At 41.0% G+C, this 10,435-nt stretch overlaps 1 protein-coding gene across 1 annotated transcript; it reads right to left on the reverse strand.

The window, feature by feature from the left end:
* Nucleotides 1–2,055: 2,055 nt before the first annotated feature.
* On the reverse strand, nt 2,056–9,865 carry mrpl3 (mitochondrial ribosomal protein L3). Its single transcript, XM_079367684.1, has 10 exons — nt 9,625–9,865; nt 7,996–8,177; nt 7,812–7,903; nt 6,071–6,169; nt 4,227–4,326; nt 3,998–4,058; nt 3,709–3,820; nt 3,499–3,576; nt 3,324–3,401; nt 2,056–2,286 (listed from the first exon to the last, which is right to left on the reverse strand). The coding sequence occupies exons 1-10, from the start codon at nt 9,696–9,698 to the stop codon at nt 2,137–2,139; spliced, it is 1,026 nt and encodes a 341-aa protein (XP_079223810.1). The 5' UTR covers nt 9,699–9,865; the 3' UTR covers nt 2,056–2,136.
* Between the last annotated feature and the right edge of the window lie 570 nt (nt 9,866–10,435).

Here is a 10,435-nt window from a genome sequence, read left to right on the forward strand (position 1 = left end):
TTCTAATATTCAAGCTCTCGTGAGGAGTTTTTAGCTGGTTATGAAACTGAAACCCAAAATGAATTTTTGCTGCCTCTGCATTACCGGAAAAAGCCATCATCATTGTCAGACACATGATTGATTATTTCTACACAGTTATTATTCATGTCTGTGTTGTTTATTATTGTGACATTTAGTGTGAGATATTTCATCTCCAAAGCAAATCTGCGACATCTCAGACAGCCACAAAGCAATTTCTTCAACATTTTCACAAACGTTACTGCGGCCTATTAAATAATGTGTTGACAATTCCCTCAGAAGGAGGGACACAAGTCACAAGTCATAACAACTTCTAACAGGATCAAATAAATAGGTGACCAAAAAAAAAGGCAAGGAGAGCAAAAAAATAAAAAAATAAAAATCTCCCCAGTGAAAAAGAACTTGGTATAATATTCTCCCTTCATCAAGGAAACCCATAAGTCATAACAGAGACTAATTGCAAAAACGGATTATCACTACTTTGAAGTGATTTAAAGTCTTCATCTCTGCACTGTTTGCACTGCAGCAGCTTTTTTCATGAACATAAATCTAAAGGTCAGGTAAAAACCATTGGCTTTTTACCCTTGTAACAATTTGAGGCAAAGTGGTTTTTATAACCAAGGGCTCAAAGACATAATTGTCACTGTAAAACTCTTATCACACTCTGTACTACTGCACAAGACTATCCTCATATTCAGACTCTCTGTGTGTTAATCATGCCGTTACCTTACTGTACATAAAACAGACCTACTGGTCTTTAACCTTATGCAAGCACACACACACACACACACACACACACACACACACACACACACACACACACACACACACATACGCAGACACACAGAAAGACACGGCCGGATTCAGTCTTCTCTTTATGCTCTGCTGCATTAACAGGCAGCGACCCCCCCTCCCATCTCCGCTCTCCTCTCGTCCACCCCCACAACAGCGTGATGATGTGCAGGCCCCACAGTGCAGGACTTTCAAACGATACCATTACCATTTCAAAGAACCTGCTGCCTTGTGGACCTACAAGCTGTCGCATGTTCAATTCAGTTGGACGTTGTTTGCCACAAACCAGTATCACCACATACTCTTCCCCCCCCAAAAAAAACTACATGCCAACCATTTGTGTGTTGCCTCAATTAAGGAAAAGGCATTGATGCTGTGTGTGCTCAGTTGCTGCCGGGTATCCTGGGAGGCATCATTGCCACTTGTCCGGGTTTCAAAACACAAGTCTTGTTGTATCTGCTGTCAATTACGTGGCGGATATGGAGCAGAGGCCGAGAGAGAGTGAGTCGAGAAACACACGGGCCTTTGAGGATACATTTAAACTATACAGGAGTCGGACACTTTGGAGGACGATCCTCATTTGATTATTTATTGCAGGAGAATACACAGAGGGCTATTACAGAAGGGGTGGGGGGGGGGGGGGGGGGGGGGGTGGGTGGGGGGGGGGTGGGGGAATCTGTCACTAACAGCAACCTGGAAGCTTGAGGTTTTTCTCATTTAAATAATGCTGAACACACACAGACTTAAGCGCCCAGCGGTCCCTGCTGCAACATTAATGTCCTCATTTATCCTCTTATGCACAAATGTCAACCTTTGTCGGCCGTCTTTCCCGCCTCTTTTGCTCCCTTCTTTCACTCTTCTACCTCACCTTTACTTGCCCATCCTTCCCACCCCGCTTGTTACTCTTTGTATTTGCTTCCTTGCCTTCTCTTCCACCTCTTGCCGTCTGTATTCCCCTCACTCTTTCACTGTTATCTGCAGCTTATTGTCACCAGCTCAACCCTCCTCCTATCCTGTGTCCTGCATAGATATTGCACATTCCTGCGCACTAGCTCCTCTCTTTTCTCGTTTTTTTGTCGTTGTTTTTCCATCTCTCTGCTTGGGGATCCTCTAGTGACATCATCACTCCTACAGTTACCATGGTTTCCGGGAAAAGGCACTGTAATAACTGTTTGGATCAAACAGAGAGGCTCGCTACTGTTTTATCTCACACAGAAAAATAAAGAAAGAAAGGGGCTCAGGATATTCAAAGCAATTACTATTTATTACAGGATATAGACAGTTTTTGGAGTTTGGGTGAAAAGTTGAGGGTGTGTGAATATGTGGTTAGTCCAGAGTTAATGAGGGCTCTGTGTGAACGAATAAGTTGTCATCGTACAGGTCTTCATCAAGATCGCCTTCCTCTTCGGTGAAGTATGTTGGAAAAGGAGGGTTGAGAAGGGTGGAGCTTCTGTTTGGTAATGTTGTGTCTCTTACCTGCAACATATAAACACACACACTTAATGCAATAGCTGGGACATGCATGTCTGGAGGTTATACTGATACAACCAAGGGAAAGAGAGTCATTTTTTTTGCCAACAACTTCAATGAAAAACTACGATCCAAAAACAACAACAACAAAAAAAAAAAGGAATTTAAAAGTTTATCAAATGAGAGAATTTGCTACCTTTCAATATAATTATAGATTTTTTTAAAATTTTGGACATTTGAAGAAAAACAAACATTTCGGAAACATCACCGTTGGCTGCATAGAAAAAGTTTGTGTTATATAATCAGAACAATGTAATACCCGTCTTAACATGGCAAAAAACATTCATGAAACATTTTGTATCCTCCCATTTTAAATCAACTAAAGGAACCACTTCTAATAATTATACAGCTGCAGCCCTCGTCCTGATTTTAACCAATCACAAGAGCTCATTTACATACATGTATTCAATGCTGCATACAGAACGATGAACAATGATGAACAAACATTATTAACCGGCATATTATGTGTCCTTAAGCATAATACAATTTAACGTGGGTCACAGTGTGTGTGTGTGTGTGTGTGTGTGTGTGTGTGTGTGTGTGTGTGTGTGTGTGTGTGTGTGTGTGTGTGTGTGTGTGAGAGAACTGAGGAAGGTGAAATGCAAGGCACATTTGTATTCATTAACGCCTGTCTGCAAAACTAATAATATGCTGTGTGTTACCAAGTAGACACTCAAACACAGATGCGGCGAACAGAACATGCTGAGAGTGGAGACGGATAGTGTGGATATTGCTAACATCATTGAGGCATGCATATTAAATAGCTCAATCGAAAGAAGAAAAAAAACAACACACAAAACAGATGGATGCACGCACACACACACACACACTGCTGACAGAGCACACTGGCAATGAAGATAGATCACACCGTCTTGCGTGTGTTACAGGTGCAAGGTCGCTCGTTTTTGTCGGAACATTTCGCATGCTGCGGTTGACCTCCGACTTCACTCTCACTTCAAGAGTGTGCGTGTGATTATTTATACCTTCAGTAGGCAGTTCTTGTGACCAGGGACCGAGCCGTTCACATACAGCACATTGTACTTGGTGTTGACCCTCCATATCTGCAAGAGAGAGGGGAAGAGGAGAGAATACTGAGCAGAAGTTGCTGTCAAGGACAAACAAGTTTAAGAGTGTGTGTGTGCGTGTGTGTGTGTGTACCTTCAGTCCGTAAGCTGTGATGTAGGTGTTGCCCATCATGCCAGGCATCTTCTTCCCTTTGAACACTTTGGCTGGATCCTGGACGCAGATGATGATGAACAACACACACGCTCACATTACTGGATTATGAGACACCAACTGTTCATGTCTGGCATGGACGAGACTCTTACTGGGTGTGCGTGTCTTTTCATGTGGACGTGTGTGTCTTACCCCTCCAGGTCCGGACGCTCCGGGCCTGCGGTGGGTTTTCGTTTGGCCGTGGCTGGCTGGCTGACCTTTGAAACCCCATCGCTTCATCACGCCTTGGAAACCCTTACCGATGCTACAAAAAAAGAAAACCACAGAAGCCGGCATGTTTGCATGCTTTTATTTGAAACATTTGTTTGGCCTTGTAAGTCGGAGGGTATGATTACACGCAGAGGTTTAGCACAGTTGGCAACTGATCGATCCTCAAAACATGATGCAGGAGCTGCGAAAACAACATGAAGTAGGAACTTACGATTTGGCTGTGACGTCCACGTACTGTCCAGGGCGGAAATGAGCTGCGTACAGAGGAGTGCCTGAACACAGTAAAAACACAGCAACGTCAAGAAACGTGTGCAAAACCTCTCCTGTTTGTTGAAAGTTAAATAAAAGGATTAAAGGAATTTATTCAACCCCTCGCTTTGAGCATCTAAAAGCACCATATAAATGTAAAGCATTATTATTATTATTATTGTTAAGCATACCAGGCTTGATGATGGCGTTGTCAGAAACTTTGAATGTGGTGACTTTCTGTTTTGGAGGCACGCCTGCATTCCTGAACATCTCCATCGACTCTTCAGACCTCTGTCAGTCAGAGTGAGGGGAGAAGGAGGAACATGTCAGGCGGGAAATGAGGTGGTAAAACTAGAATGAGCAGTGAGAAGCAGTTGGACTTTGGCATTTCAAAATTAACTGTGGGTCTGTTATAACTGTAAGGGAGCCAAATGTGAAGGCACACACACACACATTTGGCAGTGACATTTGCTTTTGCTGGGCTCTCTCTCGTCCCAGTCACTCCAAATTCTCTCTCTCTCTCTCTCTCCCGTCTGTTGACTGAAAATCAGCCTGCCGTAGCTTGACACTCTGACCAACGCTGCCTTTGACTGTGGAATCAAAAAAAAAAGGCTGCGTGATCCCAAACCACTTTACAGTCCACAGGTAAACCTTGACATGCACCAAGCAAAGCGTTTGGTGCATGTCAAGCGTCACACCATTTATTCAGCATCCTGCTGCTCTATTATCTCTTTTTTTATTTTCTAACATTGATGAGGACAAATTCTCTTCCAAATAACTTGTGCGTGATGTTTTCTAGCTGTGAAGCTTCAGAGTTCATATTGTCTTTCGAAAGTTTTGAGAAAGAGTCCGAGGCAGTGATTTGAGTTTATTACAATCATAAAAAGATTCATTTGATATATATGCGTCCTTTTCATTGTTAGTTATGAATCACATTAAGAAAAAGCACAGTATCATTTCCTGACTGTGGGTCTGTATTCATAAATGTCTTTAGAGCCGAGAGTTGTGATAGGAGCTCAAAGCTTCATGAGGAAATGAAAAACTCCATTTTGTCTCCACAGATCTGTCACGCTGATTAGATTTTTTATTTTATTTTTTAAGTCCGATTATAAAATATTTAAAATCGAGCAGAACTGTGAACGTGTTCTGCAGGGTTTAAAAAAAGCATACTGACTCGTTTCGGTGAGATATGGTACTCTCTCGTTTCCAACGATTTAAACACGAGTTTTGTTTTTTATTGTGTTCTCCTTTTTCGAATACTACTCGTAGTTTCATTAGTGCCTTCATGAGTCTGTCTGAACACCCATTTGAAAACTAACCCATTTAAAAAAGAGCTACGAGCTGTTTTCCTTGTGTATTCTAAATCAAAATGATGAATGGAGTCAGCCCTCAGCCTTGTAAGGCTGAAAACAATTTGCTGTTTTTAAGTTGAGTAATGTTCGCAATTACACAACAGGCAGGAAAAGAAACGACTTTAAGCACTTCAGTCTCTAAACACAGCTGCCCCATGACTCCAAACTAAAACTTAAGTTGTCATTCACAAACGCTCAAAGAAATCAAATATCGTTGAAGTCAAACAAGATCAGGAGTTTTGACCAGTTATGTTCAATGGAAGGTCAGTTTATCTGCTGGTCGTTGAGCAGGGCTCCATTATGAACCCACACAGTTGCATGATGTATTTTTCCCTTCTCTATGTCACAAATATGTCATCAGGTTTTTAAATGAAGCGCAGGCCTTTTTTTTAAAAGTTTCACATCAGCCTTCTTCTCGATGCTGAGAAATCGTGTTTAACAACAAAAGGAACATTTCTATGACGTCAAACCAAGAAATTCACACAAACTCAACACGACTCGGAGCTGATGGGGGCCGCAGAGAATTCCTAAGGAACAGAACACCTTTCAATTGTGCTCACACTGATATTGAAACATTGTTTGCTTAAAAAAAATAGATTGAAGAACTTGACCAGATGATTAAAACTAAAAGAGAACTTCCTGTTATCATGACATGAGCAGCTTTTTTTTTTTTTACGTCTTACTTGGAATGGTGATACATTTTTCCCTCCGACCATGAGAGCAGCAGAGCGTCCGTCAAATTCTTCTTTGGACATATACTTCAGGACGTGGCAGTCCTGCACCTGAGGTGAGACAACAACACAAGAAATCAGGGGCAGGATCAACAAGGTCCGATTGGACTGAAAACATGTTTTTCTACTAAATTACAACACAAATTATTAGGAATTAAAGTAGATATAAACCCGTGGTGTAAAACCTTTAAACCAAGTTAATTTCCCTGACCTCACACTCTTTATATTAGACAGAAGAAGAAAGACATTTCAAGAAAATCCCACAAAAGTCTAAATGTGTTTTACTAAGCACCGATGACATACTAGAAGAAGAAGATTCACTTTATTGACCCCCGAAGGGAAAAGAGGTTTTTACACTCTGTGAGTCATGCAACATAAACATAGGCTGATATATACAGTACACATGACAAACAGGATCCTAAGGGGTGGAAGTGGTCTAGCTTGTCCAGCTACCAGACTCATTTCCAGATTTTTGGTCCAGACCGGGACTCAAACCGGCGACCCTCTGGTTCCCGAACCACGTTCCTGCGGCCTGAGCTACTGTCGCCCCCAATTACTGTTCTGGAGGAGCCGCATTAAGAAGTATTTTCAGTTTCACTTCTGATGATACATGTACAAGAATGCCAAAGTGGTGGGAGTACCATCACCTTGACAATCTGATTGCACATTTCTATCTTCCATCTGGCGCTGACTGTTTCAGCTGAAAATAACAACAAAAAAAAAGACTTAATGTGACTAGAGTGGCCGTGCTGCTGAGGACAGAACTTCTTCTAACATTGCTGGACTTTTCAAATACTGTAAATAAAGGAGTGAAATACACTTCAGTTGGTACCAGTGTCGCTTCTCTTCATGTAACTATATCAACAATGTCAGCATAATAGGCATGCAGCTCAGCGTACGTTCAAGCAGGAAGACTGCTTATACTCTCTCACACATTTATTCAATTCGTTCCTTCAACTTCCTCTTAATAATCAATAATCAAACCCGACTCTGCCACAACCTCTCTCAGCCAATCGTCCTGCCGCGGTCACATGTGAAAACCTCTGCGCCCTGGTCACCTCCATTCAAACTAATGTTAGATTCTTTTTCACATTCGCAAAGTCTAATGACTGTCGTAGTGCTTACATTGATGTTTCTGTTCATGTAAACCTGACGGTGGCTTAGTGAAACGATAAACACAGTGCACCATGGACACTCTAATGCCCTCATCAGTGACTTGGTAGTTTCTTATCAATTCCATCAGGCGGGGGGAGGGAGGGGAGGGGGGGGGACCAGGCATGCCAGGGGCTTTTGTCACACGTGGGGCTTCTGCTCTAGGGCTGCAAAGGGGAAATATTAAAGACATTGGTGATCAGTTGTCACAGAAGTATCTTGTTCACACCTCAATGAATTTCCCTCGGGATCAATAAAGTATCAATCCATCCTTGTAAAGTTTGCTGAGTTTGTGTGAAAGCCCTGCAACTTGGATTTAAAGGACGTTCAATATTTGAATACTTCAATACTTCCAACCAGACTCTCAAGAACAATCCCATTTATTTGACTTCTCTCTCTCTCTCTCTTTTTTTTTTTTTAACTTGATGGTCATGTTTACAGATGTGATAACCACAATAACCCATTCTGATGCCTGGAGAATGCCTGCAGCTGTATCAATACTAAAGTAAGACACGGCAGTGAGACTGTGTCTGTGTGCTACCTGTAACATCGTGACTACATGTCGCTCTCCGGTCTTCGTCCAGATAGGAGCCATCCCCAACTTGGCGGCTACTAACCCAACTCTGCGACTACCTGGCAGGAGGAAAAGGTTCAGAGACAGTCAGTGTGAACAAACATTAGGTGTGGACATGATGAACACAGAGCTCATTTCTCATGGCGCCTACCTTCTGTCCACTCGTGTCGCTGCCACGGCTCATCCTTGAGTGGGTTGAGCTTTTCTGCAGTTTGTCTTCTGAATTCTTCTGCCGCGCTCTTCCTCATGTACTCCTGGTTGTCCTCTGTGAGGTGTTCTTCAAACCATGTTGTCGTATTAACTGTCCTAACGCAGCCCAACAAATTGGCAGGACTTCAAGAAAAAAAACAAAAAAAACAATCAGGAGACCAGACGCAGGGTGTTCACTAGTATGGTTTATCTTTATGTCTAAAATAAATGAATAATAGCCAGACAAGTTCAACTGTGTCGAATCAGTACAAGAAGAAAACATTAGGCCTGCCCACATGAACTTATTTACAGTTTTGAGCAGGAATAAAAAGTTATTCAACAATGATGTTCCTAATTGCTACACATGTAAAGGATCTTTATAAAAAAAAATCCTGGGAAGTGAATTAGAAGTAGAGCCCGACCAACCACACGATAATATCACAATATCAGATTTTAGCATATCAAGTGACTATCGGTATGAGCTTTTTTTTTTTTTTTTTAAATAATCGCAGATAAAGTCTAGATTTATTCATTGACATCTCAAATACCATTTCATTTAAGACTCACTGTATTACACTAGCAGCTCTTTCTCTGGCTGTCACCAGTAAAGGGTGTTAAATGTGGATTATAACAAACATCAACACTCTCCAGGGTGTTGATTGGTGGTCGGGTCCAAATCAGAACCTCTCCAACAAACAGCTCCATTTCCTGAGCTGGTCCGAAGAACTTCTTTTCTAAAATAGAAACACTCTGGCTCAGGGCTCATAGCAAGATTGATATTTGCGTTAATTGGTTTGCTACATATTCAGTTCTCGGCTTTGTTTTGTGTTAACTGAGTTAAATCAAGTGAACATGGGTTGCATTAATTCTCCCTCTGTTACTGAATCAGTGACTGTCAATGTCTCTGCTGAAGACAAACTCTTTCACACGTCGGCTCGCGTTTTTCAGTGAATAATTGTCACCGCTTTATGATGAATCCAAAAGAGACATAACAAAGTAAGAGAGGACTGAATCCTGAACTTAAAAATCTGCCCAAAACTTCCAGTAGATGATAAAACGCATCTGATACTTTCAGTCAATCTGGTAACTTTACAGGTTATCGGACTGCATCTAAAATCTCAGTAAGCCGACCATTTAACAGAAGGTATAAGTTGTTTGTATTTTCTAATTTATTTTGCATTTATTTTATCCAATTGTAGAATACTGTAGATATGTTTAAAATTAAAATGTATGTAATCAATTGGTAAATAATAAACGGGTCTATTTTCCTCTCACCTACTGCTGCTGACTATTGTTCTCTGTTTGAGTAACATAAAGCCTTTACTAACAATCAACACTACAATAAGTCATTAAAGGATTTATGATTCGTGCTGATATCGGATCGTATCGATACTCAAGGCTGTAGTATCGATATCAGAAGTGAAAAGGTTGGGATCAGGACATCCCGAGTAGCTTCATTCTTAGGACATTGCAGGCTCATAAAATAGCATGGACAGTTATAGGTGCATATGTAAAACACTATTCCTCAAAAGCAACATATTTAAACTCCCATCAAGTCCACCAGCAAAGCTAACCAGTTAGCCTGAGTTACCTTTCAGCTGCTCGGGGAGAAACGAGTCGAGCTCCCCGCTGGAGGAGAAGAAGCCGACAGCTCCACGCCGCCATTCTGCTCTTTAATATAAGTATATCTGTAAACAAATACAACAGGACCCCAAGGACACAGGTCTCACAACAGCTCTAAAAGCATGTCTCCCCTTTCGTTGCTCTAAATGTCACCCTTGCTACATCCGGTACGTTACAGTAATAGTTCCGTCGTATTGAGGATCAGGTCAAAAGTTCCGCTCTTTACCTGATACTGAATGATGTCTTTTTAATTGAATATGGACAGAGGATTTAACTCAGTTAAAAAAAATACATGTTTTTTTTAAATAATATAATGGTAATAATAAATAATCCATATTTCATGGTGAGTTTTTGGATTTTCTGTTTACCTTAGTCACTGAATCATTTATCATCATTTATTTACACAGTTCAAACGCTATTTGTAAAGATTTTCTAAGCACGAAAAAACAATTAAAGAAAACTGGACAAAGATTAACAAAGGGATACTACAACAACAGTATCATGAACAGTTTATGATGATGTGTGCTGTTTCTTTTTGTTTATGTTTTTAAGTGGAAGTGTAACTTGTTGTTTTGTTGATGGCCTGATGTTGTTTTATGCAGTGTCATTTTGGGTTGATCTGTAACTGAGGAGACAACAATAGTAACTATAATGATATAATATAAAGATATTGATGGTAGAAGTAATAGCTGTGCATGAGTACTTATAGCTTAATGGTATGGGATATCAAGTATGATGCTTAGGATAGTTATGTTGGGCTTCAATTCAACAGAAGTTAT

Source organism: Symphodus melops (genome assembly GCF_947650265.1).
Source record: "Symphodus melops genome assembly, chromosome: 18".
NCBI lineage: Eukaryota > Metazoa > Chordata > Actinopteri > Labriformes > Labridae > Symphodus > Symphodus melops.

Excerpts from the sequence above, each read along its gene's own strand:
- mrpl3 (XM_079367684.1), bottom strand. The coding sequence starts at position 9,698 with ATGGCGGCGTGGAGCTGTCGGCTTCTTCTCCTCCAGCGGGGAGCTCGA. Across the intron at positions 4,327-6,070 it reads AAAATGTATCACCATTCCAA|AGGTCTGAAGAGTCGATGGA; the intron begins GTAAGACGTAAA and ends TCTGACTGACAG. Across the intron at positions 3,577-3,708 it reads GAGCGTCCGGACCTGGAGGG|GATCCAGCCAAAGTGTTCAA; the intron begins GTAAGACACACA and ends ATCTGCGTCCAG.